We start from the raw sequence: 16,283 nt of genomic DNA on the forward strand, positions 1-16,283 counted from the left end.
AGCTGTTGGAAGGTCAACATATCTGTTATTAAGCAAAATTAAAATCCTTTTCCTGACATCTTGTTGACTGCTTAACGGAAATCTCAGAATGTTCAGATTTTTTTTCTTTGGAAGAGATAATACTTGAACAAAATCGATTTTTTACCTTCAATGAACACCCTAAAATATAAATTGATAAACACCCTTTTAAACTTACTCTCCACATGAAATATTGAACCAGCTTGCTCGCTCTCTCTTGCTCTCTCTCTCTCATTCTTTCTTTCATTTGTCTGTTATGCTTGCTTTCTATTTTTCCTTCCTTGCCTTTCCTTTCTTCCTTCCCTTTTCTTCCCTTCTTTCCTACCTTCTTGTCTTCCTTCCTTCCTTTCTTCCTTCCTTCCTTCCTTCTCTATTCTGTTATCATATTTTTCTTCCTTCTATTTTATTGTACATGTCAATGACATTTTGGATTGTTTCATATGCCCATCCAATATATATTTTTATTACTAATTGGTAAGTATGTAATTCAGGTGTATTTGTGTCAACATTTATTTTCAAGAAAATCTAAAAAGTTAAATATGTTGAACTATGGAATCAAGACATTTTATGCAAGAGATAAAGGCCACAGAAAGGCACTAGTAATAAACCAGCCATTGCCAATTGAAGAGTAGTTTATGTTGAAACTTGAATATTCAGCCCATAGGCTATCAGAAATCTCAGAAAACCATGTTGCACCTACTTCACAGTTCTGCTATAGCGATTTGAGGAGGAACTTACTTATTTTTAGTTTCCTGATTTTATTAAGATGTGAAATTATAGAAATTTATATCTCCAGCTAAGACACTATGGAGACAAAAAAGAGAACGTGTTCTTTGCTTTCAGGGATGATTACATCCAGTTGTGAAAAAATACATCGCAAATACAAATATAATAAGATGCAATATAAATAACAGTCCAAGATAAAAATCAAAATTAAACAAAGACTCTGTGAGGGAATTAACAATTAGATGAATAATGTCTCATACTTTTACAGAAGCAGGGTATTTTTACAACAAATATATATATATATGATGTTTTATTATTTTTAAATAACAATATTTTTATTTTTTTATTTTTTATAAAAACATAAAATGTATTTTTAAAGGAACTGTTCTTGTGGAAACAGACAAGTATCATAAAGCCAGACCTATGTGGCCTATGCCTAGCATCCCAGGCAGTCTTCAGACTTCATGTAATATCGCCTGTGAAACATTGAACAGGCACACAGTGTTGAAAAGAATCTTGTGGAGAGGAGAGGATTCCTTTCATTTCATGGGTAAATAATTCATTCGTAAAGCATGTAAGCTAATGGAAGTTTGGCAGGGAAAATTCCAGAGAAAGTATGGCTTCACTGAAGCAATTTTTTGAAGAATAGTTGCGGTTTTTAAGATAGCAAATTAGGAAGAACATTTAAGATAGAGGGAACTATGTCAGCTGGGCTGAGCCTTACATGTGAGAACAAAAAAGTACACTAGTATACGTCCCAAGCTATGTTGTCCAATATAATAGCCACTAACCACATATAGATAGGTTGGGTTAAATTAATTAAAATTAAACAAAATATAATATTCAGTATCTTAGTAACGCTAGTCACATTTCAAGTGCTCAGTAGCCACATGTGACTTATTGCTATCATATTGAAGAGTGTAGATGTAGAACATTTTCATCACAGAAAGTGCTATTGGGTAATCTTTGTCTTGAAAACAGGAATCTTAGGAAAGAAAATAACCTATGTTGAGGATAGAAGAATGGTTTACGGCCAGGTTCTACAAAATCTTTAAAGCCATGCTAAGAATTTACATTTTGTCTTGTTAGCACTGGCAAGTTATACACGTTTTTAAGCAGGATGGTATATTTCTATGTATGTTTTCAGAGGATAATTAGAAGTAGTATACAGTATATACTTGGATGACAAAAGAGGCAGGGAGATAAATTTGAAGACTATTGCAATTGTTCCAGAAGTAATATAATACTAAAAGCTGAAATCAAGATATTGGGATGAAAATAATGCATAGCAAGTGTTTGGGTCCCCCTGGCCCTGCCCCATACCACAGTCCTCACCCACAGCTCCTTTTCAGCAGAGAAGATTTTCATTTCAGTCAGTGCATGCCTATTGAATAAACATTTGTCTACCTCTCAGAGTACTAAAATAATGAAAAGCTGTATCAATCCACAGTTTCACAACTTATAAAGACTCTTTCTTATAATAATATTTGGCAAAGCTCCCAGGAAGGATTATGTCATATTGGTGAAATGTGAAATACAGCAAGAAGGTTACTTAAACAATTGTAAAGAGTCGGTGCATAGTGGGATGTTTTCAATAGATAGAATAATCATTTAGTACCAGTTGTGACAAGGCCACATGATGCTTCCCTGAAGTGTATAGATACCACCAACAACAGCTCTTTTTTCTACCTTGGCTTCCAAAGAACACTCTTTAATATTTATATTTCTATTTAAAACATCATAGACTATTGCAGCCGAAAAGGACCAGATTAATCATTGAGTGAAATTCCCATTTAAAAAAAATTAATTTTAACAGTAATAGTGGAGCATGGTTGAAACTAATAAACAAATAGAACAATTCATAAATGTACAAATAAAGAAAATATTCTACCTAGAACATTTTGTACCAAATCTCAGAAGCAACTACATTGTAACCATTTCTGTTTTCACATTCTTGTGATAATTACCTTCTCCGTATTTTAACTTGCTATTAATAGTTACTGACTTGGCACGGTGGCTCACTCCTCTAATCCCAGCACTTTGGGAGGCCAAGGTGGGCAGACCACAGGGTCAGGAGATTGAGTCCATCCTGGCCAACATGGTGAAACCCATCTCTACAGAAATACAAAAAATTAGTCTGGCACTTGATTAATTTTAAAACTTTAAATAATATATTTAAATCTCTACTTCTGAATTCATTATTGTGATTAATTGTAGTGCCAATTTTATTATTCTTTACAGATAAAATTTTTTCTTTTCTTACCTGAAAATTTTCTTCATCGTGTTTTTTACAGTGTAAAAAAATTCTTAAGGATTCATATATTTTCTGTGTTTTGACCTCTTTCATTTCCTCATTACTTAATATTCTTATGTGTTATTTTTGAGAATGTTATCAATTCTTCATTCCAATTTAATTCTATTTTCTCCTTGGAAACTACTGGTAGTTAGATTTTAGACTTCCCAGGTTCAGCATATATTCCAGATATTCTTTTTATCATATCTTAAGCCATTTTTCCTTACTATGAGCAGTTTTTTTCAAGATTTCATTTTAAAATTTTTAGCTTATTAAAAATTTACAATAACTTCATGAATTTCAGAGAGGTCTTATTTTCTAACTGTTTTTTGTTCATTTTTCCTTAAGTGGATGTATTACTTCCTCAAGTAGTTCTGAGTGGACTAACTAGATATATATTCTCATATTTATTAAAATATTAGAATCAGTAATTCCGGCTGTTCATTTTCACTTTTTTCCTTTGTATTGTTCACTTACCTCAAAACATCTTCATGATTGCTCCTCAAATAGGCCCAGTAAGTTTGGTATGTAACTGTCAAGTTTGTAGCCATTGGATTTTACTTTTATACATGTGTTTGTGGGGCATGACATCTGATTCCTTCCAAATATACACATATACATTCTAAATAATAAGATGATGGCACAATACTAGGACATTCCAGTTCCAACATCAAGAGCCCTAACCTTTCTCCTGGGATAGTGGAAGGTTCTTCTCATTTTTAGAAGTTATAGAGTTTAGACTGAGTGAATGCCAACCATCGTCATCTTTATTCTCTACATGCACAGTAGGTGAGCTATAGTTCAAAGGAGTGCAGCTGATCTGGAGGTAGACATTTAGCTAACACCATGTTTTCCATCCTATTCATTACTCCCATTCTTCCTTCCTTATATTAAGAGTCTCTGACATTTTGATGGGAAGAGTAGATTTCACAGTCATGTTTTCATTTACTGAGCCTTTGTGAGATGTGTCTTCTTTTGGTCTGCTTTATCCGTTGGCCTATTTCCATCTGCTTTTTGTACTTCAGAAATTTATCAGAAATTCTAAATGCTGATTGGCAGCTCCTCATCACCAAGTTTCACCTCCTGGAATTTTTTTCTTTTTTTTTAAGACAAAGTTTCACTCCATCACCCAGGCTGGAATGCAGTGGTGCAATCACAGCTCACTACACCCTCATCTTCTTGAGATCAAGCCATCCTCCCACGTCAGCCTCCCAAATAGCTGGGATTGCAAATACATGCAACTACACCCAGCTGAATTTCTTTTGTTTCCTCTTTTTGTAGATACAGGGTTTTGCCATGGTGCCCAGGCTGGTCTCAAACTCCTGGGTTCAAGAAATCTGCCCGCCTCAGCCTCCCAGAGTGCTGGGATTACAGATGTGAGCCAATGCGCCCAGCCTTCTCCTGTTGATTTTTTAATGTTAATGGTATAATCTATAATTTTTGAACATCCAACTTAAACAGGATTTTGTGAAGGAGGAATAAACAGTGCTTAGTTTGGCATTTTCAGGTGCAGTATTTTAAATGGGAAATTAGTAATATTATATAGTCAGTCTTTCATAATAATATAATCATCAAATAATATTTGCTATTCATATTACTAATATTTAGTAATTTTAGCAGATGGTATAATAATTAGCAGATGGCATAAGTAATTGTATGTAAATACTGATTTATCACTTCGCATTTGTTTGATATTAGTATATTTTGGTGCTTTAAGATATATCCTTAATAGTGGAAATAGGATGAATTTCTCAAAATAGCAAGCTAAGCTATATTCTTAGTAATTTTTGAAATTTTTTAAAAGTATATTTTAGAAACTTATTTAAAGTAGAATATTCCATTCAATTATGTTGTTACTTTTTAAATTGCTTTAACTGATTTATTATTTTTTAGTGTTTATTTTTTAATTTTAAATTTAATTATCTTTTAATATTTATAATTTTTTAATGTTTTTGGGGGAAAGCAAGTCTATACTTGAGAAATTAAAAGATGGGTGGCATAGTTGCATTTCAGATAAATAAGACTTGGAATGTATATATTTTTCTGATTAATTTCTCAGTGTTTTAAAGGTCAGAAATCTAGGTTTCATCAATATTTTGTTTTATTGATATTGTGTTCGATTTTTGGCTATTTTTCTCAGCATTTATATGTCCATTTCTGTTTACTTTCATCGTTCATTGATGTGTAGTTTATTTCAATTCGTGAACTTGAATTTTGAGGGGATGGGGGTGGAGGCAGCAAAAATCTAGAAAACTGCCAATTTAAAATGTATTTGCAATAGAACTCTCCATGACACTGCTCACCAGAGATTAGTTCTTTTTTTAAACAAACCACTTGCAGTTTTTCTTCATTTTAGTGCATTTAAAAATGTCATAATTTCTCTCATGAAAAACTAATATCCTCTGAAAAACACGATATTTCCATTTATGATAATGCTGTTTCATATATGGAATGTGTTTTCTACCACAAAATCTTAAAATTGCCTCCTAACAATTTTTTAAAATTAATTTTCATTCTGGTTAGCATAAGAGCCAATACTATTCAAGTATCAAGTGACAAGGAAATAGGTACCAATTCATCTCTCCCCCCCGCCTTTTTTTTTTCTACATGATTTTAGTGCTCCATTAAAACTTAGGGATGTAGTCAACTATCCCCAAGTTCCATCCACAAAAGATCTGTCATTAACATTTAATAAGATACTGCCTCTGCTCTTTATGATATAGCTAAGCAAGTTTAATCATGAACTTATTTGTGTTTAGGGCATTTCTCCTTATCCTTAAGGTGCACATTTGTCTCTAATATGAATATTGTGACCTGCATGATGTTTTAATCTTTTAAAAATATCACTAGATGTGAATATTTGCTTCCTTTTGCATATACTGGATTTTTAATATTTGGTGACTTGGATTCTATGTTTCTTTTTAGAAATAAAATGGACATGAATATAGGTTCACATTGTAAGAAATTTTAAACTTTTGTATATAAATGTAAAATTGTTTTTCAGAAAATATTTAATTTTGTTGACCTGACTATTTCAAAATTTAGGATGAGAGCATGTAACTCACATTTGCATGAGAAAAGATGTAAGATCCGGTTAAAACAATTTTTATAAAATTGGCACTGTATTTAGTGTTTAGATAGTGAAATTGCTGAATACAGTAAGTTGTAAGATTCACATCTTAAGATAACCCTCAAAATATGTTGAGCTCTGAAAAATGAAGAATTACTAATGCTGAAATATTCATATATTACTTGCCAGCTTATTAAAGGAGTCATTAATTTTTTTCCAATAACATTTTTTTTTTTTTTTTTTTTTTTTTTTTTTTGAGACGGAGTCTTGCTCTGTCACCCAGGCTGGAGTGCAGTGGCCGGATCTCAGCTCACTGCAAGCTCCTCCTCTCGGGTTCACGCCATTCTCCTGCCTCAGCCTCCCGAGTAGCTGGGACTACAGGCACCCGCCACTTCGCCCGTCTAGTTTTTTTTATTTTTTAGTAGAGACGGGGTTTCACCGTATTAGCCAGGATGGTCTCGATCTCCTGACCTCATGATCCGCCCGTCTCGGCCTCCCAAAGTGCTGGGATTACATCCAATAACATTTTTATGTGGTCTAGGACTTTTTTGTTGTTGCTATTATTATTGTTTGTATGTTTATCTTAGCATGAATTTTATAATTAATTGTGATATAGCCTCATCAGGAATAAACAGTAACAACTACAACAGTAATGTTGTTACCTACTGGCAGGTGATTACTTGCTATGTTTCAAGTATTTTACTTAGTGTTTTATGTCCATCATCCAATTTAACAATCAAGCAAACCTACAATATTTTTAATGCCACTTTTGTACAGAAGAAAACATAGAAGTCAAAGAATAATACTTTCACTCTTTAATTATTTAAGTATTATTCAAAATCAAGTATTATAAAAATTTAACATGTTCCAAATAAAGCTGTTAATAATAGTAACTGTTATTACTGAGCATGATGAAGCATTGATCATTTTACATAAGCCATGAAATTTACTTATCATAACTGTCACAGAAATTAGGTGCAAATATAATTCCAGCTGTGAAGACAGCTACATTGGTAGAATGAGCAGAATTTGAACTCCGATTGTTCCCAAGTCTGAGCTTTTAATTACTATACATCCTCTTTCCCAAATATGGTGCCTTGTGCTTACCCATCACAAACCCCATAACTTTTTTTTGTCCATTCATATCTTCACAAACCTTTTGCATTATCAAAATGTTTTCTTTGCTACTTATTCTCATTTTTATTCAAGAAAACAAATAATATATAATAGCAAAAAAAAAAAAGACGTGTATAGCAGTGTTAATGTTTTAATGTAAACTAGAATATATGGTTCATTTTTATTTTAGAATCAGATCCAAGGTAAATGATATGTTGGTCGGTCAACTTTCTAAAGGTATAAAAATATATTTTATTTTTCAGAGGTGTTTCATTTCTGCATACTAGAATGTAGCAAATGTTCTGTTACAAAGCAAATTATAATATAAAACTTGTTATAATTGAAAATACTGGATTTTTTGAAATCAAGATTATTTTCATTACCTATCAGTCTCCCAGAGTTTGCGTTAAGGGAGCAAATTGATCTTTCCTTATGCTACTTTTTTGGTGTCAAACATTCATTTATTATTTTGACCAGATGACTCCCGGTCTCCATCCTGGATCCACTCTGATTCCAATGAATAGTATTTCTGTGCCACAAGAAGAAGATTATGGGTATCAGTGTTTGGAGGGCAAAGATTGTGCCAGCTTCTTCTGTTGCTTTGAAGACTGCAGAACAGGATCTTGGAGGGAAGGAAGGATACATATACGCATTGCCAAAATTGACTCTTATTCTAGAATATTTTTCCCAACAGCTTTTGCCTTGTTCAACTTGGTTTATTGGGTTGGCTATCTTTACTTATAAAATCTACTTCATAAGCAAAAGTCAAAAGAAGTTTGACTAAATTCAATAGAATCTTTTGTCCTTCAGTAACTTGAAGTTTAAATTTAAAATGCAGAGAAAAAAATGGTTAAAATGTGAGTAGTATTGTAACTATTTTAAGGCCTTCAGAAGTAAATAAAGTAGCAGGTTTCAGGCTAATTTACGTGAAACTGATTAGTTGCAAAATGCAGTAGATTAAAATACTCACCTATTTTTATTTAAATTTTCTTTAATTTACTTCTATGTTGTTATAATTTTGAATGTTTAAGTTCTATGATTCATGTTTTAAAGATGGAATTATTTTAATACATATTTTGTTTAAATATAAACTATAATTGTTTTGTAATGTGAGACTAATGACTAATATTTATGTAGCAACTTTTTTGCCAGAAAAAAGACTGTTAATTTGTTTTTTCTTGCTTTTCCTTTGCTTGCCCTGCCTGAAATACAGTTAGTTGATAACATAAAGCCATAGTTTTCTTGGATTTGCTTCCAAGATATTGTATTCCCAAGAAGAAATTTATTTATTTTTAACCTATCAATTGCAGAAGACTTATGAAAAGGTCAACTTTTACCTGTCTTTTAGTCCAGTCCATTTTCTGGCACAATATTAAACAGAACTCCAGTTACATTTACTTTGGTGATTTGCAAACTTGGAAAGAAGCCACCAGTCATTTTTTAAGAATGTAAGATGAAAAAAATCAGGTAAAATCTAACCATTTTATTCTCTGCTTCATAGCATTTATAATGTATAACGAGGTTAACAATGAAATATTAAAATCTGCAAATGCAAATTAATGCAAATTAAATGCAGAGAGAAATTTTCTTTTCTTTATGTTTTATGAAAGTGTTGCAGTCCCTAAAATAAAAATATTGAGGAACGGTGCTTGTATTTACTCATGTGGTTAAAAAATTATTACCTGGAAAACTGAGTTGCAGGTCATATTGAGGACAAAATCTTAAATATGTGCTATTAGCATTGTTTTTAGACTAGTAATATTCAGAAAACAGTTTTAGGCCTGCATTACATATTGCTTCTTCCAGCTCCAAAGTTTTGGACCCTGTCAGTTTTGCAACTACATTATACATTATTATAATATTCTTTTTTTCTAGAAACTGGGGGCAGCCTCAAAATCATCTTAAAGAGGGAGTTTTGTTAGAGGCGTCTTTATGAACATGAGTGTGAGATCTCTCTAAATTCTTAGCGTCTCACTGGATGTAAAATCTATCAGTTAATAGTTTTAAAAATGCCTCTTTTGTTAAACAGAGAGTTAAATTTAGGCTTCAATCATTATAATCCTGTAAGTAGCTTGACATATCAATTGTTTATAAGATTTATCACATAAATTTCTGGAGAACAAACAGGTTTTGCTTGGAAATAACCTTTAAATGTTGTTTCTGTTGTCAAGACCAATGATCATGATGAAGAGTTTTATGATCACAGCCTATCTTACTTAAGGTTTGAGAGGGAACCTGTCACCTCTGCAATTGTCACTCTAGTTTTTAATGTTATAATTCTGCTACATGGTTAGTGAATGTCTGGCATGATTATACACATGTATTGGAAATATATAGTTTTTAAATTATTTATTTATTTATTTATAGTTTACTGTGTGTTCTCAGCTAACTCTAATTTTTTTCACTTGCTCATAAACTTCTGAAAAAAAAATAAGCATGAATCAAATGGTAATGCCCAATATCCACTGACCCTGCTTTTTCTTGAATGAACAGCCAAATTAAACTTTGGCCATCTATATATTCATTTACAGATTATCCATACATTTATTTTAATAACATTGAGTACTGATGGATGTTTTTAAAGTGAGCATTCATTTAAGGATAAATCAAAAATAAAGTACTCATAAAGAATAAAGTACTTTACTAAAATATTGTGTGGCTATTTTCATGTTTGAAGCTATAGCTTACTCATTATCATGAGACAGTTTTGATTTTGGGACTCTTTCAAGTGTATCTGAGCATGACTATATTTTAAAATACTTAAAAGTGCTTGATATAAATAGTTTTGCCTTCAGAACCGCAACTCTATGTAATATAAAAAAAAATAGCTTTGATTTTCTCATTGGTGTTTCATTAACTTGGTTTTAAATGTTGATAATATTTACAAGTGGAAATAAAATTTGTAAAGATGCCTTTCCTTGTATATACCATCAAGAAAGCACTTTGTTTTCAAAGCAAGTGGTACTTTGATCTGTTTCATTTAAATGTGTGATCAGAAAGAATGGTGTACAAATGTTATTATTTCTAAAAATAAGAATAAAAAGGTAAAACTACATTTAGACTTCTTTTTCAAGAGATCAAATACAGCTTTTTTTTTTTCAAAGCTGATTCAGTTCATTTCCTGTTCCTCTCTTCCAAGTATAAGTTTCACCACCTTGAGAAATAAGTTTTAAAAAATCTTCCTCTTTTCTCTGGGGAGTTAAATAATAATTTCTTGAATTAATTGGAACTTGAATTTCCTGGATGCTTTAAATGTTTTTACTTTTAGACCCCAAAAGTAGATATAAAGAATTGGGAATGATACCTGGAGCACAAGAAATAGGATCATTTGTAAAATTGTTTGTTCATATAAACCTAACCTCTAAATATGTGACCAGGATCTAGAAATTCTGAGAGGGGAAAATGTGATTGGCATAGTTTGATTCTTTTGGATTTATGATGACAGGGTAACATTTTATTCATCTTTGAATTCCACGGACAAAATTAGGCTTATTTGAAATTAATTTTTGTAAACCCAAGTAAGTTCTAAAAAAAAGTAAAAAGTACATAAAATACTTGAGAATTTAGCAGGGTCAGGGAAAAATTTCCCGGTAAGTCTAAAGTTTTGATATAAGTGAGAATTACACAATTCATTGGAGGCATTTTAAGTTAAAGACATATTTCATTAATAAGTTTTTAAAATTGATCAACTTTAAATTAAAGCACAATAAATGTGTATAAATATGAAGGCAATCATAAGGATTTTTTTTATTTGTGTTTCTATATTCTGGCATTACTATATCATCATAAAATAGACAACGTTTTTGTCTCAAGAACAAGAATAAAATTGAAATCTGCATTCATACCAATTCAGCATCAAAAATAATGGGCTACAGTTCTCTCACACCAAGGGCCCCATAGTTATAAATGTGAAATTATGTTCCAGGTTAAAATTTGTGAAAAATAAACAAAATACTTTGATTTTACAAGAGAGGAGCTTTAAATAAGATGATTTTAGTAGATTGAAATAAACAACCAGTATTTAAGTAAATGTATAACAAAATGAATAAGTACATGCATAATATTTTCAAAGTTCTATACCAGTGCCTATTTTTACTCTTGCAAAATTTCCTATAGCAAAATACTACATTTGAAATTATTTCGCTGGTTTTAGCACTGGGATTTAAGTTACCCAGTAGACTCTTAAGGCTTTACTGTTTGTCTCATTAGAAACATTTATTTCTGACCTACCTAGTTTTCTTCACATCATCAAATTGATTCAGCTTCTCCGTGCTATACCGTATGATGGCCAGACATACTTGGTATTGGCATTTCTGTTGGTCATTCTATATTGCTTTTTACTGCTAGGGAGATCTTGCCAGGCTTCTATACAGTTACAAAAACCATCACCAAATCTTTATCAAGGACTTTCCAAATGGAGTTTTCAAACACTGTTGACCACATTGCTCTAGCTAATGTAAGGTCAGCTCTGACTTTTTGTGTTTGCATTTCGGAAGTGAGGTAACCTCATTCAAATATTTATACAGCACTTTCTGTGTACAAAGTACTGTTCTAAATACAAAAGGGAATATAAAGATGAACTTTCAAGGAACATATAATGTAGTCAGAAAGATGAGAGGATTAGTTGTACAATTTAAGGAAGGGAGGATAACTCTGGGAAGGTTTTGTGGAAGATATGTGTTCAGAGATGGGAGTTGGGGGTTTAATTAATAGGCGAGAGGGACAGAGATCACAATTTCCAATTGGGTAAACAGCTTGAAAAAAGAAACAGAAGCATGGGCACAAATGAAAATCCTATTGTAATTGGAAGTTAAGATTCATTTAGAGACAATGAAAGGTTAGGTTAGAACAGTAAACTGAGAAGTACAAATGTGGACTTCAGAAGACTAGGGGAAATTATAAAGTCATAAAAAGTTCACAGAGATACTTGAGTACAAAAGAGGCAGTATTAAAATTTCTGCAGAAGTTTCATCTTATTTGTGTGTGATCATTTGGAATATAACAAGCCAGTTAAGAATATAGGCTTATAGTGGCTAATATGAGGATGAAATCAGTACTCTCATGACAGAAGTCTTCAGAGGAGACGGGGGATGATAGCCCCAAATAGAAAGAAAAGTGGCAGATATTAAGCTTTGACTAATAGACAACATAACTGAGAGACATGGTGTATTGGGTGGAAGGGATCCAGTAGTAGACACTTGTTTTCATGGAGATGGGCACAAAGACACCACAAGGAAATTCTGGATGCCATACAATCTTGTTTCCTGTTCCATTTCGATCAAAGGCTTATTTTTCCTATTGATTTATCTTTTCCACACAAAAAAGATGAAGAAGAATAATCTGAAATGTAAACAATAAGTGATCTGTCTAGATTCTTATTTTTTAAAAATGTTCCTCACTAAAACGGTTTTCTATTCAAATAACCTCTTCCAGTTTTCTAACTGAGAAATATATATATATATATATATATATATATATATATATATATATATAGAGAAAGAGAACAAGATAATTGCGGGTAGAAATAGTCTACTGTGTGTAGACAAATCCAGAAAGTTGATTTCTCATCCTCAAACAATTTCTGAAATATTTCTGTCAGAATAAATAAAAGAATTGTTGTTGTTGGACAATAAACCATACCTGGACCCTTTGAGTGTGTGAATAGTAAAGGCTGTGATAACTGAAATGCAGTTAAGCAAAAAGGGCTAATTAGTGGACTTTTAAGACGTGATTTACCTAAATGGAAATAGTTTGGTTTTCAATCCTTCACTGTAATAACACTTATTTGCATCCATTAAGTGCGTGTAGTCACTTCGTATAATAAAGTTTTATGGCTTGTGATTATAATGGCTTCTGTTATTCTGCTACTGCCTCATTGTTTTGAGGAACATTTGTAATTTTGTGGCAAAGGTGTCTCAATTTTTCAGTGTTCTTTACTCTCATGATCCATAGTACAAAAACATAACAGCAACTTGTTATAAATAAAGAGTCACATTCTCTTAAATTGTGTCTTTCTTGGTAGCTTTCATACAGATATATCCCTTCACTGTTTCAGAGTATGTGATCATAGCTTTCGTATTGAAGTTCATTTCTGATCCATGTAATTTCACATTTGTTTTTCAGTTAAGAGCCTTAAAAAGTTTCTTCTTGACTGAGACTTTTGAAAAGGAATTTAAGTTGAAAATCTTAGGTAAAGATAATTGAAGCTTATGCATGATTTTCACTGCCCTATGAATGTCTGGATTATTCTAGCTATTTGTGATTTTACTCTGATTTCAACGACCAGGTATTCTTCAGTAGGTGTGTCAGTGAGAGCAATATATGTTAGTTAGGATGAATATCTAGATCATTCCAACTATCCCATGTTATAAAAAACTCTATTCCACTTGAAGGAACAGTTACTGAAAGAAAATTAAAAGTCAGAAAATCAAGAGATAAGATATTTTCTGCTTCATCCTCCTAGTTCTCCCTTCCCTGTTGCCACAGTACAATATTTTTTAAAAGTTTGTGATTCTTCTCTCAGGTTCAAAATAACAGATATGTTATTTTCATAACACTGAAGAAGGCAGGGGATGACAGCTGTTTCTGCAGTACCTGCTGTACGTCTGGAACTACAAATGCATTATATATTAATAACTTAGTTTTCAAAGCAGAGAACACTATTTAACAGGTGAAAAGACCAAGACTCAGTATAGTGGACACATTCTCCAAGCTCATATACCTGTAACCTAAAATTAGATTTAGGTACCTGTAGCCGTAAAGACCTTCTCTTTCATTTACATGGAAGGACTCTGATGGTAGAGTGACTGCACTTATTCCAACACTAGAACATCTTTCCTTCACAAAAGAGAAGCAAAGACCTGAAAAACAGACCACTCTATTTGCCTAAAGCATAAAACACTATATTATTCAGTAACAGCATAGTAGCATGCTCTTTTCATCCTTTATTTCTAAAGTGGATTTCATTTCAGCTGAAACATTTTCAACATATACTAGATCTGTTCTTAAAAATTACTCCTGATATTCACTCAAAATATAGAGAACTCACTTTTAAAGAAAGATATTGGCAAACTATGGCCATAGCAGTGACTAATGGGACACAATCACCTTGTTCATTCACTATTGTCTATGGCTGCTTTTTTGTTATCGCAACAGAGCTGAGTAGTTTCAACAGAAATTAAATGGCCCATAAAGTCTAAATATTTACACATTGTCACTTTGCAGAAAAAAGTTTGCCAACTATTGTTTTAGAAAAATTTTACTATACTATTTAACAAGCACCACGTATTTAAAGTGCATTTTTAATATTTTTAATTTTTAACTTTAAAAGAAAAAGATCATCGTTGAAGGTGTGAAGTAATGCAATTAAAAATCCACTGTACTCTTAACTTCTCTCAAAGAGACATTAATTAAAGCTATGCCCTCTTTTTTAAGACCTGTAAAAAATTATTATAAATCTGTTTCATTAATGAAAATATATGCTTTATAGTTATTTCAATATTATTTGAAGTAGATAAAGTAGGTTAATCTAGAGAGAAGGTTGTTGTCACCACTAAAATTGACATAAGATACTTTAAGTAAAAGAAAAGTGAGAAATGCAAATATTAAAGTAATTTTAATGTTTTCCCTCTTGAGGCAGCATAAGGTATGTTTTCCCATTAAAGTTGTTTGTGTCAATATGAAATCTTGCTTTTAACAATACTTTTATGCAGCACTAAAATCCAAGCAGCCCTTTATGAATAATTTCATCAGAATAAATATTTAATTCACTTTGTACATTACTCATAGTCTTTCCTTTTGCATTTCAGCATGTGCATTTCAACTATTAAAATTTATATTTAAAATAGTCATAAAGAGTAGTTTGTTTAAAAAAATTGTATACTCTGAATAAAATAGGAGAGCCTCTTCAAGTCAACACCATAGAGTAAGGAAGTTTAGTCATGCTATACTGAATGTTTACCTTAAATAAAATATCTGAATGTTGATTCAAGTCACTACTAAAATTTTCTTATATTCATACTGAGAATTTGATTTTTAGTATTTAATTCTCTTTACTTTTTGCCTTCAAATACTTTAGCTAAAATCTCAATTATTACCTAGTCCATCATTTTTTCAAATTACTATCATAATAAAAAAGATTTGAAACTGAAGATCTCTGTTTGTGTTAACATTGATAACTAATATTAGCATATTCTTTTACTGTACAAACATTTTCATATTAGTGATATCAGTTGGCCACTATCAAAGTCTATGGAATATGAGGTACCAATATTAAGCCCTCCATCTGACAAAGAAGAAACTAATGAGCCACGGAACTTGGGTGACCATATTACGCATAGCAAGCCCAAGACTTTTGCTTATATATTCTGTGTTTACAAGGCAAACCCCAGGTTTTACGGCATATTATAAAAGAATTCAAATGATTTATACCACATACATAATATCTCCCATCTTCCTTGACTTTGTCTCTTTAAGGATGAGTAAAGAAGGTATGAAAATTTGTTTTCATCCCAAGATATTTTTTATGTGTTTTTTAGTAACGATCCCAGAAGAATCAGACATGCAAATCATGTAATTAGAGGAGGGTTTAATGAAAGGACACTTAACAAAAGTATAGGAAAGAGTTACAGTTGGGATATCCCCCTAGGCTCTTTCAGAATCCTGAAGCAAATTACAAAAGGAGGAGGTAGAGATAAAGGACCAAGGGAAGGGAGTAGTTGTAAAAAGCTATAAAACGCTGTGTGGCCAACATGGTGAAAATCCGTTTCTACAAAATACACACACACACACACACACACAAATTAGCCGAGGGTGTGGTGGTGTACACCTGTGGTCCCAGCTACTTTGGAGGCTGACTCAGGAGAATCGCTTGAGCCCAGGAGGCAGAGGTTTCAGTGACCCGAGATCGTGCGCCACTGCACCACTACACTCTAGCCATTGTCAGGGAGAGTTAAGTCTCAGGAAAAAAAAAAAAAAAAAAAAAAAAAAAAAAAAAAAAAAAAAAAAAAAACCAAAAAAAAAACCTCTGTCTGCAAAATAACATCTGACAGGAAGTGTGGC

General features: G+C 32.1%; 1 protein-coding gene across 2 annotated transcripts in view; it reads left to right on the forward strand.

The window, feature by feature from the left end:
* Positions 1-8,728, forward strand: part of GABRG1 (gamma-aminobutyric acid type A receptor gamma1 subunit) — an 83,154-nt gene extending 74,426 nt beyond the window's left edge. Inside the window, exons 9-10 of one of the 2 annotated variants that reach the window (XM_025386044.1) lie at positions 7,701-7,783; positions 7,843-7,888. In XM_025386044.1, the coding sequence (XP_025241829.1) occupies positions 7,701-7,783; positions 7,843-7,888 (129 nt within the window). Of the gene's footprint in view, positions 1-7,700 lie in introns of both variants that reach the window. The other variant, XM_025386043.1, reaches the window with a different exon arrangement.
* The last annotated feature ends 7,555 nt before the right edge of the window (positions 8,729-16,283 follow it).

Source organism: Theropithecus gelada, chromosome 5 (assembly GCF_003255815.1).
Source record: "Theropithecus gelada isolate Dixy chromosome 5, Tgel_1.0, whole genome shotgun sequence".
NCBI lineage: Eukaryota > Metazoa > Chordata > Mammalia > Primates > Cercopithecidae > Theropithecus > Theropithecus gelada.